Below are 15,563 nucleotides of genomic sequence, written 5' to 3'. Positions count from 1 at the left end.
AACTGCCGATTCTAAAGCCACACCTGGCGATGAGAGGAGGGGTCAGCAAAGCCCAGGGACCACCCATTTTTGTAAATAAAGCTTTATTGAAACCTAGCCAGACCTGTCTGTTTATATGTCTGGAGCTGCTCTACACTATGGCAGCAAAGCTGAGCAGTTGTGACAGATACCATCTGGCCTATAGAACCCAAAATATTTACTATCTGGCTCTTCACAGAAACAGCTGTCAACCCTGCTCTAGGTCATGCTGTCTATTTGAAATCTGTAGAGCACAGACTGTCTGACCCTGTTGACATGTGTCTATCTACCTATGTCTGTCTCTCCTGCTGGAACATTGCACAGATGCCCACTGCTTCACCCCTGGCCATGCCCTGGGTACCCACAGCAGTGTTCAGCCCATGGCAGTCGCTCAGGAAATACTGAGCAAGTGACCACGGAGCTGTCGCTGACATTGTCTGTCTTCTTTCTCTAGGGGCCCTGGGTGCCCCTGACTTTGCCATCCCCTCCTGATTGTGAAGCAGACCTATGAGCACAGGGGGACCATAGACCCACCTTCCAAACCTGGCCTCTTGAGCTAACTGAGCCAGGAGAGCCAGAAAGGTCCAGAAGAAGGCAGCTGAGAAAGCCAGCAATGCTCTCAGGAGCCCCGGCTCCCCCACAGCAAACAAGGCTGGAGACGGCAGCACCTTCAGCCATCACCCAACCCTTAAAGGCTGCCCTCCCCCGCCCCCGTCCTCCCCATACCCTGCCTTTATAACCTCCACCCCTCACAAACTCCACCCCAATCCAACTCTCCCATGGGGGGGAGCCTCACCCCTGCACCTCACCTGTCCCCTGACAGGGCACAATCCCTGCCTCACAGACCAACAGGACTGGCTCTCTTTATGGTTCTGGCCCCTGCACAGACCCTAACCACCCCGCCTGGGCCTCCAAGCCAAGCCTCGCCCTTACCGGCCAGCTGCTGCTGCTGCTGCTGGGCCTTCTCAGCGTCTGCCCGGAGACTGGCGTGGCTGGTCTGCGAGCGGCAGAGCTCCCGGCTGACCTCGTCCAGGCGCTTCTGCAGGGCCTCCTCACTCTCCTTGTGAGACGCCTGGGGAGTGGGCAGAGGGAAAAGAGCCATGAGGATACAGAAGGGAGGTCAGACCCTCAGCTAGCTCTGAGGTCACGCAGAACACCCTCCCATCCACCCCGATGACCTTTATAAAACCCGCCTGAATTTCTCAAGTCAGTTCATCCACTGGGTAAAGCCAGGAGCCCTTGAAGAGCTGGCTCAGGGTGAAGGACCCTCAGGTGAAAGATAGTCACAAAAAGGAAAAAAAAAAACATTTTCATTTCAGCATGGCACAGAGAGATGCTTCCTACAACGGAAACCCCCAGCCTAATGTGGAGATTTCCTGAGTGGGCCTTTGTACAGATCGCATTTACTGAGCTCTTTTTCTGTGCAAGGCACTGTTCTAGGCACTGTGTATGTGCCACATGGTTAATCCTCAGCCACCCGAGACAGGTACTTCTGTCATGCTTATATTACAGATGGGGAAACCGGGCTCTGAAAGCCCACAGGAGACACTAGGGGCCTCAATGTCAATACCATGCCCTGGTCTCCCTCAGCACCAGTGGCCAGCCACTCCCAGAATCTTTGGTGTCAAGAAGGGAAAGAATGGACCCCCTTGTGTGGTCCAAGGCTGGATAGTGCCTGAGGCCTGAAAGGGCAGGAGCTGCTCAGAGTTTGGGGCTTACTGACAAGAACCAGGCCCAGGCCTTGGCCCCAGGATCCTTACAAATGGCATGTGGAATGGCAACACCCTGGTCACTAGAGCGGTGGTGATAGCACCAGACCATCTGGGAGCCTTTAAGACAATCACAGCCCAGGTGGCTCTGATTTCATTCGTCTGGGTGGACCTGCTTTACATGAAGTTCAGCAACCACCAGTTACCCACCTTGATTTCACCTGAACAACCCAAACCGTGTTGATTTGTCCATATGCCTTTTTAGTCTTTTGTACTCACACAAACATCAGTCTTACAATTTTGTGTGTCATTCTAGTCCCTTCCACAAGACAGCCCCAATGCCCCACGTGCTACCGCCTAGCTTTAATGACTGGGCAGAAAGTGGACCCAATGCCCTTCAGGATGGCAGGATTTCCTTGTTACCCAGAAAAGTTCAATGAAAAGCAGGCACGATGTCCAGGCCCCCCACACCCTGTCAACCTGCCCCAAAACAGGCCAGCGAGGGGGGCCATGCTAGATGTTGCCCCAGGGCACTTTGGGAACAGGGGGACTGACAATCTTCCTTCCTCTGGTGAAAGGGCATCCTCCAGGGAAATCAGAGCTTCCAGGCCACATCTAGAGGCTGAGAAGGAAGAACCCTCCCCCAGCCTTGAAGCCAGAGGCTGCTGACGTTAGTCTGGATGGCTATGACCAGAGCTGTGGTACCAGCGGTGGCAGAAAGTATGGAGGAACAAACAGCTCTGAGGCTAGACGCAGAGGTTGAAATCTTGCCTCTGTGTGAACTTGGGATAGTTGCTTAACTTCTCCATGCCTTGAATTTCTTTATGGGTAAATTCAAGATAGTAATAGAACCTACCTCACAGGGTTACAATAAAAATTAGCTAAGTTAATGCTTGTAAAGTGCTTAGAACAATGTGCAGCCCATAGAAAGCACCCGTTTGAAGCTAGAAAGCTATCACTATTACTCACAAGGCCAGGGTTGAGGGTTCCAGCTCCCGTCCTGCCTGAGTCTCCAGCTGTCAGTCATGGCTGGAAGGACTCTGTGTGGCTGGGCAGCCCTGGCCCGTCCCTGCTACTCAGACAGGCTTGGTGGGTGAACAATGCACTGAAGTGGCTGCCACTCTGACTCACCTGCAGCTGCAGGACCTGCTTCTCAAAGGCAGTTGCTTTGGCCTCCAGAGCCTTCCGCTGCTGCTCCTCTTGCCGTGCCACCTCCGACTTCTCCACCAGCTCCTTGCTCACCTTGCTGAGCTCCTGCCGGAGCTTGGCCAGCTCCGCGTTCTGCCTGCAAGACAGTCACCAGCCCCCAACTGACAGACAGAAGAGGGCTCGAGTCAGCTCTTGCCAGCCCTGAGAGCTGCCCCTGGCTGACTGGGGCCGTGATATGAGCCCTCCCTCCGGGCCACCTGCTCTTTCCTAAGTAGCTGCCTGAATCTTGGAGCTATCACTAAGCCCCTCTTGCATTATCAGACAGGTGGGGTTTTACCAGCATGGTGTGTGGACCAGAGAGAGCGAAGAGCAAAATGTGCACTGAAAGATCCCATAGGCGCCCCTCCCAGACATCTGGGAATTCAGATAGAAAAAGGTAAGACACATTTTCCTCATTACCAACCAGGGTCCAAACAAGCCCTGGGATGCAGGCTGCCTTGCCTGGACCCCTGCAGGGCTGGGGGCAGCAGTCCATGGGAGTCCTGTTTCACTGGAGGCCACCCGAAGCGGGAGGCTGAGGCCCTTCACAGAACAGAGCTCTCAACACTGCATAAAAGGTGGATCTCAGGACCAGGGAGAAGTTCAGGAGGGAGGAAAGGATACGTGATTGACAGGAAAAAAGGGGCAGCTCAACACCTGCCTTCCCTAGTGTGAAGAGGTAATCAGCATGCCAGCCTCCTTCACTAGACACCTCTTTAAGACAGGACCGACGGCCCAGCCAAGGGACAGCACCAGACAAGACTGTCCACAAGCCTGGGAGGCAGGAAACCTGGCCAAGACCAGCTCTATCTGCGGCTGGGGGTGAGAGAGTCCCACCTCTGGACTTGGGTTTCCTCATCTGAACTAGGGAGGCCATCCAAAGCCCTCTGTGGGCCATCAGCTCAGGTTTTACAGCAGTAAGATCCAAGACTGGAGACCTAGCCGGTTTGGCTCAGTGGATAGAGCGTCGGCCTGCAGACTCAAGGGTCCCAGGTTCGATTCTGGTCAAGGACATGTACCTTGGTTGCGGGCACATCCCCAGTAGGGGGTGTGCAGGAGGCAAGTGATAGATGTTTCTATCTCATCGATGTAACTAACTCTCTCTCCCTCTCCCTTCCTCTCTGTAAAAAATCAATAAAATATATATTTTTTTAAAAAAGATCCAAGACTGGAAAGCTCACAGGAACCGCTAGACTCCAGGACCCTGGATGAAGGTGGGAGGCTGGGTGGGCAGCTCCTTGGGACTGATATGCAGCTAGGGAGGGGCCTGGGAACACCCATCCACATGGGCAGATCTCCCACAGATTGACAGAGTCAGCAGCCGCCTCCTCATGACCACAGGTCTCCGTGCTTTGGAGCTTTCCCCAGGATTGACGCCACAGCAAACTCTACGCGACGGGAAGCCAGAGTGTTCCTCCATCTCCATGTTCACCTGCTGTGGCTGCCAAGAAGAACCTGCCACAAACCTCCAACCCGCCGATGGGCCAGGTTGGAGATGAGATGCGTACACACCCAGAGGGGTCCTCCAGAGAGAAGAAACCGGCCTGGGGAGGGTAGCCTTTGGCTCTCACTCCATGCTAGGAGGCCCACCAGCAAAACAGACATGCGAACACTGATTTGCCTCCCTGGTCTAGATCCTAGGCCAACATTGTCCCCTGGACTTCCAGCTAAAACACCCACTGAGGGTGCCCGTGCTCTGCCTAAGTCAGTTCTCCTCTTGCCAAAAGGAGATGCTCTGGGGGCAACGCAGATCTCCAGAAAGTCCCTTCAGGATGCTTCAGGCCAAGAGGAGGCAAAGAAATGTGACTCAAAAAAAAATGCAGGGGCCTTCCTCCAAGAACATGGTTGAGGCTCTGTACTGCCCGTTGGGGTTGCCCACTTGCTGTGGACTTGCTAGCATTTCCGTCCCAAGAGGCAAAGCGGAGATCAAGAACTCTGCTAAACAGGCCAGGTTGGTGTGCTGTGAAGCAGTACTTGTCACCAATGAATCAAAAACAAATGTCCCTCCAGCACAGACCTCGTTCCCAGTGGAGAATCAAAGCGTTCACGCCCACAGCAGGTCCCTACACCACATCAAACTCTGATCTTGGACAATCCACTCAGCCTTGATACTCTAGGTCATAATCAGGAGTTTTTAAAAGCCTCAAATCAGGATGTTGTGAAGACAGACATGGAAATAGTATCTGCTTGTCCAGGAAAGCAGATGCTGGCACCAACCAGGACCTGAGGGGCACTTGATCACAGGGGCATGGGCAAGGGTGTGCTGGAGCTCACCCCTCCCTGCAGCCTGACCACAGGAGAGGATGCCAGCCATGCGCTGGAAGGCTCAGCTGCTCAGAACCAGGTAAGAGAAGGAGGATGAGGATGGAGCCTCAAATGGGGAGGTACAGAAGTGCCCAACAGTCCCAGATCCAGTAAGAAACTAGAGTGCACTTGCTGCAGCCTTGCAGGAGGCTCGGGGACCCTTCCCAGCTCTGGAGACCCTCTGGGCTGTGCTGTTGCCAAGTCCGACTGGGAGCACTGAGAGCTTACTTGCTTTCCACCTGGCTCGTGGCTTGGTTCAAGGCGTCCCTCAGGATGGAATTCTCCTGCTGCAGGCGGGCCAGCTGTGTGTTGGGGCCATTCTCCAGCTGTTCCTGCAGTGTCCGGACCTAAAACCATTGATGGGTATCAGTGCTGCTTGGCCTTACAGGGAGCTGACTTCTGGAGCCAGATTAGTGAGATAACAAGCCTGCAGACAAAACCCCCAAGGGCTTGCTTCCCCACATGAGGTGGGCAGGACCCCTAAGAACAAGAGTCTGGAAACTGAACAGCTCTAGCATCAGGAGCTCAGGACCAAGAGTGACCCCCCCGCAACCACACACCTCCTTTCTCCCCTGAGGCCTCCAGGCAGCACAGTGCTCAGCCCAGAGTACCAGACATGCTCCACACACTCTGTCTGAGGTCTGAGACAAAGGACATAGCCATGGTCACAGCCTAAAACTACCCAGGAAGCCTGGGATCCTGCCTCTGGCCTCCTGTGGCCCACCATGAGCAGAGCACCGGTTTGAGAAGATGAGGTCCAGGGCTCTGACTCCGTAGGCCAAGCTGGACACGCCTCCCCTGCCCCCATTCAGAGCCTTTTGCTTTAGATGATCTTTCTAACCTCAAGTGGAAAAGGCAGAGCCAGCTTTACTCTAGGATCACATGGAGGCTGAGAACTGGACCCACAGGCACCCAGGAGACAGGACATAGGGCTGGCCACTTGGGACCAGACTATTTTCAAAAAGAGCTCTTTAAAATGTATGTTACATTTTCCTAGTTAGTATCATTAAATATACAAGGTAGGCTGGCTGCCACTATCTGGCCAGATAAAAACAGTTGTTTCCTTCAAAAACAAATCAGATTCTATAGACCCACCCCCACCTCTACCCCCGAGGGCACCCTCAACCGCCCTTTGCGACCACTCCAGCCCTCCTTGGCCCTACACCACTGCTCACCTTGCCCTGTAGCTCTTGCACCTCCTTCATGTGATCCCGGTAGCTGGCCTGCATTCGGGCCTGCACGGCTGTCATCTCCTGATCTTTGGCCACCAGCTGCTTTTTCACCTTGGCCTCTCCAGCTGCTGCCTTTGCCTTTTCTGCCGCCAACTCCTGAAGAAAGCAGAGAGCCAGTTAGGCAGGGGCAAGAGCTTATCAGATAGGACTGAGGTCATCAGAACCCTGGAGCTAGGGCTCGGAGGAGCTTCCAAGCAGTACACAAGACCCCGTCTCCTGAGTCCCGACAGATCCACGCCAGCCACAGCAGACAGCAAGCAGGAGACAAGAGGTTACCAGAAAACCCTGCTGGCTTGACTAGCTAAGGGCTGGATGTCAGGCCTTGGCCACAATGGATATGGACACCAGCAAGAGCTGAGTAAACAGTATTCTCTTCCTAGGCTCTCCAGGGACACTTGTTCAACTCTGCTGGGATTACAACACTCCAGTTGGCATGGTCCCTGACATCCAGGCCCCAGAACACCTACCTCTACAAACTTGGACTGACAGGCTCCAAGTTTGACGGCTGGGGTGGGGACACTGCCCGTCCTATCATGGCTGGGGGATCAGCCTCACTCCTGGAGGGCCCGGCTGTGTGGGCAGCCACTCAATCCTCCTTGGGGGAATGTCTGCTCTGGGCAGTGTCGGATGCCACAATGAACCAGGATGTGAGTCCACAAGGGTCCCAGAAAGTGGGAGGAATGAAAAGTTGCCCCACTCCTTTGGCTGGCCCGGCACCTCTAAACCAGGGCAGGGCAGGGCAACTTTGTGGTAATTCAAAGCTCCACCAAGCTTCTTCTAATACACATGACCCTGCCAGCTCCCCCAGCAAAACTTCACACACTAGCAACACGGAGCAACATGGAGACGCCTTCTAGATAGGATCCAGGCTTGGAAGAAACCAAAGCTCAGAGAGACCTTGGAGTGCCCATAGCCACACCAGCAGCAGGTGGTGCAGCCACATTGGATCATTCTCCGCCCACCTCTGCTGTCCACAACTAATGGACACCCAGAGGCTGGCAATGAGCATCTGTCTAGGGACAGTCATCCCCACTCTGGGCAGGACTCATGCAATTCCGGGCATCCAGCTGGGATCCCTAGGCCAGCAGAATCTAATGGGATTTCCCTTCCTTTAGCCTCCGGGCTTTTTTTAAAGGGCAGAGAAAGGCCAGCTTTTCCTCAGGGCATTTGTTTAGCCCTCCTTGGCTTTGTTTTCTCCTAAGACCTCAGAATCCCAGTATTCCTCTTGCTTGTCAAACTGTAAATTCAGTTGCAAAGGTCAGATTCATTTTCCTGAAATGCATCCCCAGTGGTGCTGGGGACTGGAGGACTGGAGCCCAGTTTTCTTTGACTGGGCTGGGAGAGGAGGCTTGGCACCAGCACAAGCACTGCTGGCTCAGAAACGGTACTCTGCTCTCAGTCCAAGAGTGGGCCCTGCTTGGTGTGAGCTTCCAAAGCCTGGTGAGGCATGGACAGCAGGCAGCTCCATCAAAAGGGTCTGTCACCAAGAATATCTCCCACTCCATCCCTGGGAGCACACCTCCCTGAGGGTTTTCTTGACTGCATGACTTAGGCCCCGATCTCCCAGGCTGAGAGGACACAGGATGGGGTCTAGTCCAGAGCTTTACCTCAGGACAGAGGCCCCATGACAGGGCACCTGGTGCCTAACAAGACCACAGCTAGAAAGATGGTTTTCCAGAGGGCTGCACCAAAGCCATGCATGGTTCCTCAAACCCAGGCACAGGCCAGAAGACTGTCAGAAGGCTAGGACAGAGGTCAAGGTTGCCTATGCCTGTTAACTCCTGCAGCTGATGCCTGAAATGGTCCTTGAGCCCAACTCTGCTGAGACTTCACACATTTGTGAAGCATGGATCTGTCACAGAGAACAATCTACAAGGAAAACGAAAACACGTGGAGGGAACCAGATCCTCATGAGAGGAGAAATTCCACATTTTCCAAAATTTAGTTTCTCATATAACTTGCCTCATGGTCCTGGGCTAGGAGACACGACAAAAATGAAATCAACACATCAGCTCTGCCTCGAACTCTCAACAGAGAAATGCAGGAACCTGAGGTCCATGGATTCCAGAAGCACAGGGAGGAAAGATGACCATGCCAAAGCCGTCAGAGGCTGTGTCTTCTTAGCTGGCCCCAGGCCTCAGCAGCCACTTGCTGACAGGCGGCCTGCTAGACTGAGCCAAGCAAGCAGGTCAGAGTCACCAAGCACAGATACAATGGCACATGACTGCGATGGCAACCTCTGTGCTGAGACAAGAAACTGGGGGCTCTGGAAGGATTCCCGAGGGAAAGCAAATTGAGTCTTCAGGGATAGGGAAAAAATGCCCAGCCAGTTCAGCAGTGAAGAGCATTTGAGGCTAATGGCAGAGCATAAAGAGTGCCTCGCAGGACCAGGTTAGCACTTGAGAGCCCAAGAGGACCTCCTTGGGCTGCAGGGAGGAGGATAGTCAGGGGAGGGAGGGCTGGACGCACCTCAGACATCTCCTCGCCTATGAGCCAAGGCCTGGATTCCTGGAGGGTGAGATGAGTAATGAAACCAAGGGCTGCACCCCTGCATATCTCACAGGCCCCTGCAGCTGGCTGCCAGGGAGATCTATCAGGGGAGGGCTAGACATATAATAGAACTGAGGAGAGCATCTGTAGATTAGCTGTTATGTGGTTTTGGCAATCTCGTGAAGCAGCCACCACTGAGGGAGAGCAGTATGTGGCCCAGTACAAGGAGCAGTGTCTGAGGGGCCTCCTCCTGCATGGTTCACTGGCCCACAGTGGCCGGAGACACCAGTAGTGGGCAAGAGAGGCCAGCATCACCGTCAGAGGTTGCACTTATTCACTCATCACACCTGCAGCCTTTCCTAAATTCAAGGCGGTAGGCACAAGGAACTAGCCAGGCAACCCCATGCCAGCCAGCCATGGGAACACTCACTTCTTTTTTTGCTCACCTGAACCTTACTTTGGGGGTATCAACAAATTTTCACAGGCATTTCCCAGTTTGTCTAGTAAGAAGGTATGGAAGAATGGCTCCCCTAAACCACAGACTCTTAACCAATGGTGTGCTGGTTGGCTGGCTCTTAGAGAAAGAGCTTTGATTTGTAGAGCTGGCCCACTTCCATGGTGTAAATGCTCCTGGCCTAGGGCAGTGGTCGGCAAACTCATTAGTCAACAGAGCCAAGTATCAACAGTACAACGATTGAAATTTCTTTTGAGAGCAAATTTTTTAAACTTAAACTTCTTCTAAAGCCACTTCTTCAAAATAGACTCGCCCAGGCCATGATATTTTGTGGAAGAGCCACACTCAAGGAGCCAGAGAACCGCATGTGGCTCGCAAGCCGCAGTTTGCCGACCACGGGCCTAGGGCATACTATGTCATGTCTACCAGGAAGAGACATGTGCAGTTGGCTCTTGGGCGCAGGGCAAATGGCTCCAGCCACCCTGCATTTAACCAACAACACAAGATGGACTTGTGTGAAGGCCACATATTGAGCCCCCCAAGAGACATGTGCAGTTGGCTCTTGGGCGCAGGGCAAATGGCTCCAGCCACCCTGCATTTAACCAACAACACAAGATGGACTTGTGTGAAGGCCACATATTGAGCCCCCCACACCTCTGCCCTAAGCAGAAGCTAACAAGCTCTAGTGAAGGCCACAGAGACCTGCATTTTTCCCCCCCTTCTCCTGGCCAGAGCATTAACCAAGAGTAACCAACCAAAGGCTCATCTTCTACTCCTGCCTTCCCCACCAAACAAACTATGCCATCTGGCTCAAAGCCACATCCCTCCAATTTAGGACAGAAACTCAGGCTGCTTCACTTCTGAGTCTTCTCAAAAGAGCAGATGGAAGGTGACCAGAGGAGGGGCTGCAGCCTAGACACTGTGGGGCATCCGGAGGCCCATCCCCTGCACCTGCTGCACTGTTGGAGGAGGCAGAGAGCAGGGAGAGGGAGAGGGCAATGCTCAGCATTGTGCTGGCAAAACCTAGCCCATGGGCTGGGACACCAGAACTTTCTCCTCAGAAGGAGAGGGAGAAGCCCCAGTGAGTTCTGACAGGGAGAGCAGCCCCTGTGCATGTGTCCTGACTCATGTGACTGCTGTTCACTGAGTACAAACGTCACACACCAGCCATCAGCTGACACAGGAGCCAGGCTCTCCCTCAGGATTGCTCGAGAGACAGCAGAAAAGGGAGAAAAGCAGCCCCCTCTGCCCCATGAAAACAATTGTGGGTCAACCCTCCTGTTCAGGGTGTAGACCCTAAAACGATGGCCCATAACTTGGAACAGGCCAATGACTCCATCTCACACTACTTAACAACCCTGCATTCCTAGTCCTGAGAAGGAAGCCGCCACCCCACGGAGCTCTGCAGGGGCTGTACAGGCGGGCCTCAGGCTCCCACAGTCACAGTGCGCATTGGTTCGAGGGGCAGTCACATCGGCAGCCCCGAGCAGAGCCAAAGTAGGGAGGCAATCCCACGACCCAGGGGCAGCACTGCTGCAGCCCAGGTACTCTCAGGATGGGGCATGCGCTGGGCCATACCTTATTGAGTTCCCTCAGTTTGCTCTTGGCAACAGCCGCGTCTTCCTGCTCTGTGGCCAGCAGCTTTTCCTTCTCTTCCAGCTGGCGTTTCAGAATCGCCACAGGGTCACCCTTCTGAGTAGCCTAGAAACATCCACAGAGCCACGTTAACAGAGGGTACAGACACACTTGGTTTGTCCCCCCAACCCAGCAGACTCTGACCCAGTGTCCTGATGAAGTGGGAGCAGGAGCTTCAAGACAAGCAGGTTCCACCCTGACTCCAGACATTTCTGGGGAAAGGATCCCCCCATCCCTCCTCCCCCCACTTCCCGCCTTAGACACCCAGTCTGCAGGGCCTCAAGAACCCTCGTGCTTAAAGCTGTTTGGCAAAGCACTGGATCTTTGAGGTAGTTTTTAGGAGCATAGCATTTCCCATTAACTTGGGTCAATGGAGGCCAGGGCCTCTCCGCTGGGGGCAGTGGCCACTGTTTCCTGTTCAGTGCCTAGCCCTTAGATTTTGTGTGCAGCCCATAGATCCCTGGCTGAGGCACAGAAGCCATGGGAGGGGAAGTGTATTCTGGGACAGTAGCCTGAGCGGAGTTCAGGCCTTTCTCCTTGGAGAAGCGAGGTCATCCTGACCTTCTCCAGCCCACTCACAGCCAGGAAACCTCCTTCCACACACACACCCATCTCTATTCTCACTGAGCGAGCAGCTCCCTGCGACTGCATGACACATCACAGCTCAGCAAGGGCCAGGAGTGGAGGAACCCCCACTGGTCTTTTAGGGCACCCCCCAACATCTCTCTCTAACCACCAAGATGCCACAAAATTCTCCATCAAAATTACCTACAATTCCAACTCTGATTAAGGAACAAATAACTATGTGCCATGCAGCACTTCCTGGTGACAGCTCATTCACCAAGGTACCAGAGGGTGGGTGCCAGAATCTGACCTGGCCCCCAACAGCAGGAGGGAAGGTACTTCTGGGCCCATCACAAGGTTCCCTCACTCAGTGTGTCCCTACACATATTCCTTCCTGCACCCAGAGCCCTGGCCACAAACCAGCCGGGCCCCCGCTCCTGTGTTGCACCCCCAGCCCCCTGGAACTCAGAGCGCTGCCCCAGCTCTTTAAGTTTCAGTGGCCCGGCCATGGCTGGGCTGTAGCTGAAGCCAAAGGATCTGCAGGGTGATTCATACAGCCTCTGCTTGGAAAAGGGCATCAGGATTCTGCCAAGAAAAGTGAGTGGAGGCTGTTCCCTGTGCACTTGGCAAGCCAGGTGTGGCCACCCCAGGACAAGGTAGCCACTACAATTCACAGGTCCCTGAGAGGGAGCAGGGGAGGCAAAACCACCCAGGCCAGCTGCAGAGGCCACTAAACGCGGGCAGGAGAGTGTGGACTCACCTTATGCCAGGTGTCCTGAAAGACACCAGCCTTCTCAGACAGGATCTCAATTAGCCGCTGGGCCTCACCCTCGTTGAACACCATGCTTCCAACTGTGGAGACCAGCGTCTTGTAGGGGAGGCAGAGAGGACTGTCGGTGTCCAGGGACCCTGTGCAGAGGGAAGGACTTACACTCAGACATGAGCAACCAAGCCAGTCACACCCTGAAGCAGTAAAGGCCAGTAAGAGCCAAAGATTCTGTCCAGCTGCCTGGGGTGTGGCTTCTCGACTTAGGTCCCAACAAACTCATCGTAAGTTGAAAACATCGGAAGTCAAAATGCATTTAATACACCTAACCTACCGAACAGCTTAGTCTAGCTGAACTTAAATGTACTCAGAACACTTACATTAGCTCCAAAGTCATGGAGCACAGAACCTATCTTACCTAATAATAGACAAACATGTAAACTGACTGTACCTCCACTACACCACCAGCCAATCAGGAGTGATATGCAAATTAACCCTTTGCACTCGCTTGCTTTTTTCTTGATTCCTTTATTCTACTCGGGATTTAATTTTTTAAATACCCCAGATTTTACAAAGCGCAGCAGTAGAATAAAAAACTGGAGTTTCTTTTCATACAAACTTATTTATTTGGATTTTTTTATATTTCAAATTATTGATACATTCAAAGAGTAATTTTAATCTCGACATCCGAGGGCAAAAGGTTAACCCAACAAAGATGGCGGTTAATTTGCATACACAGGCACTGAGTGACGGGGTGGGGGGTGGGGAGGACGCTTGCGTCCAGGAGTTCTGCCCCACCCCCTGTCTCTCAGGGCCTCTGGGCAGCGTGGGAAGGCAAGGCCTGAGCGGAAAGAGGTGGCTCCGGGGCCTGAGCAGAAAGGGGCTGGGCAGGAGTGGAAAGGCGGTGCCGGAAGCCAGGGAAAGGAAAGCCCATTCTAGCAAGAATCTTCGTGCATCGGGCTTCTAATTTTATAATAAAGTGTTGACTATCGCCCGGCCAGCATGGCTCAGTGGTTGAGTTTCGACCTATGAACCAGGTCACAGTTTGAATCCTGGTAAGGACACTCGCCCAGGTTGCGGGCTTAATCCCCAGTGTGGGGTGTCCAGGAGGCAGCCGATCAATGATCAGTGATGTTTCTCTCTCTCTCTCTCCCTTCCGCTCTGAAATAAAAATATTAAAAAAATAAAGTGTTGACTATCTCATGCAATTTATTATATACTAGTAGCCCATTTGCAGGAAGAATCCTGCAAGTGGCTGTTGCGGCCGCCGCGCCTGCACCTGTGGGCCGCTGCCGCCCGCCCCGCTCCGCCCCGCCCCGCCCCGCCTGGGCTTTCCCTCTGGCAGCCACCTTGCTTTCTGCTTTTCCTCCCTCTTCCTTCTAAGTTGTCTTCAGTCTTCACTCCTCCCTCCCTCAGCGTATGCAAATCAACCACCATCTTTGTTGGGTAATTTGCATGCGCACCCTGATTGGCTGGTGGGCGTGGCTTGGGCGTAGCGAAGGTGCGGTCAATTTGCATATTACTGTTTTATTAGGTAGGATATCGCTTTCAAATCACTGCAAAGTTGAAAGATTGTAGGTGGAACGATTGTCAGTTGGGGGCCATCTACACACAGAAATGGAATAAACTGAGGGCCCTGCACAAGCTTCCTGAGTGTCCAAAGATAGCCGATGGAGAAGTCACCAAGTAAAGAAAGGTGGAGTTTTCCTAGGTTGGGGGAGATACCCCCCACACTTACCATCAAAATGAGCAGAATTAATCAAGGCAAAGGTACTTTTCCTTCTTTCTCAGACAGAATTGGTCTTTTTTTCTTCCATTTTTTCTAAAACAGCTCAGCAAGGCTCCCCCACTGCATGACCAAGCCCTATGGCCCTGCAGGTCCTGACTGACCAGTGAGCCCATCATTCCCCACAAACACAGATGCCCACAGCCACACCCATGGGAGAAGCATGGGAAGCAAAAGGCCCATGTCTCCAAGGTTGCTCTGAGGTCCCAGGGAAAAGGGGGCTGCTCCCACATAGTCAGGTTCAGGCACAATTTCCCATTCCTCCTGGATGAAGCTTAGGGACGTTTTAGGAGGGAAGGCTGGGCTAGGTTCTTGCAGAAGGGCCTGCCCACGCCTCAGTCCATTAGTGACTTCTGGAGGAGACAGAGCCATTTGCCAAAAACCAACGGTCACTTCTGAAACACTCCTGATACCACACTCCCCAAAAAACTGCTCTCACCCAAGACTCTCAAAGCAAAAAGGGATGAACCAAGATGCCCCATCTGGCAAGAGCCCTGCCTGAAATGCCCCGGCAATTCCTTATGCTGAGGCTCAAATCTGCCCTATAGCTGAATGACAGGGCCAAAAAATGAGCTGAAATAAAGAAGACAGGCTGACCTGCGTGGCCCCTTCAGCTAAGCCCACCCTGAGGACAATGAATGGAGGTTTCCATAGCAACCCCAAATTCTCTGGCTTATCATAATATTTTCATCACAAGTCAAAGCATTTAGCATGATACCTTAATAAGGAGTATGTGGGATGTGGGAGAGCTGATTGCTATGAGCACCTTCATTTTAGAGCCTCTTACCTTGGTGAACCTTGAGATTAGAAATAACCATGATGACATTAAAGGCCTTAGAGCTCAAGGGTGCCATGAAAATGGGTTGGGGGGAGGGGGAGAGGAAGCATGTGTCCTTCAACCTTCTGTCTTTTCATTGAAATATATATAAAATAAGGAATAATTTTAATGGTAACTTATGAACACCAGAAAAAAATGGAGTACAGCTAGACCAAAAGAAAATAAAAACCACTCTCTAGTTCACTATTGGGAGAAAACCCCACTGTTAGCCTTTTAGTTTACAGGCTTCCTGCTTTCCCCGCTCAGCCTGTAGATGGATGTTTACTGCCAGTGTTCTCCCAGAGGAGGACCACTCGTTTCACAGATACCCCTGAAGCAAAACTGGGCAGGCCAGCCTCTCTGAAACTGAGACCACACAGACAATTTCCTGTCCTCACTCAGAAAGGTCTACTCCTGTACTATCTGGTACACTGGCCACCAACCAAGTGGGGGTATACCATGGATTTTCAAAAATTTCATATAAAACAGTTAAATACCTGTCATAACTTTTTTATATTGATTGTATGCTATAATTATAATGTTTTGGGTAAACTGGGTTAAATAAAATACGTCATTAAAATGAATTACATTTGTTTCTTG

The 15,563-nt window shown here is 52.7% G+C and overlaps 1 protein-coding gene across 3 annotated transcripts in view; it reads right to left on the bottom strand.

Moving 5' to 3' along the window:
* Positions 1-15,563, bottom strand: part of RRBP1 (ribosome binding protein 1) — a 76,670-nt gene that overhangs the window by 18,901 nt on the left and 42,206 nt on the right. For all 3 annotated transcript variants that reach the window (XM_079783508.1, XM_079783510.1, XM_079783509.1), the window contains exons 3-8: positions 12,355-12,503; positions 10,974-11,096; positions 6,395-6,547; positions 5,448-5,566; positions 2,859-3,012; positions 952-1,090 (exon numbers count right to left, since the gene is read on the bottom strand). In XM_079783508.1, coding sequence (XP_079639634.1) covers positions 952-1,090; positions 2,859-3,012; positions 5,448-5,566; positions 6,395-6,547; positions 10,974-11,096; positions 12,355-12,503 — 837 coding nt within the window. The remainder of the gene's footprint in view (positions 1-951; positions 1,091-2,858; positions 3,013-5,447; positions 5,567-6,394; positions 6,548-10,973; positions 11,097-12,354; positions 12,504-15,563) is intronic.

The sequence above is a fragment of the Cnephaeus nilssonii genome (assembly GCF_951640355.1).
Source record: "Cnephaeus nilssonii genome assembly, chromosome: 11".
NCBI lineage: Eukaryota > Metazoa > Chordata > Mammalia > Chiroptera > Vespertilionidae > Cnephaeus > Cnephaeus nilssonii.
The sequence above is the reverse complement of the archived record's forward strand: the minus strand, read 5'-3'. Positions and strand labels throughout refer to the sequence as shown.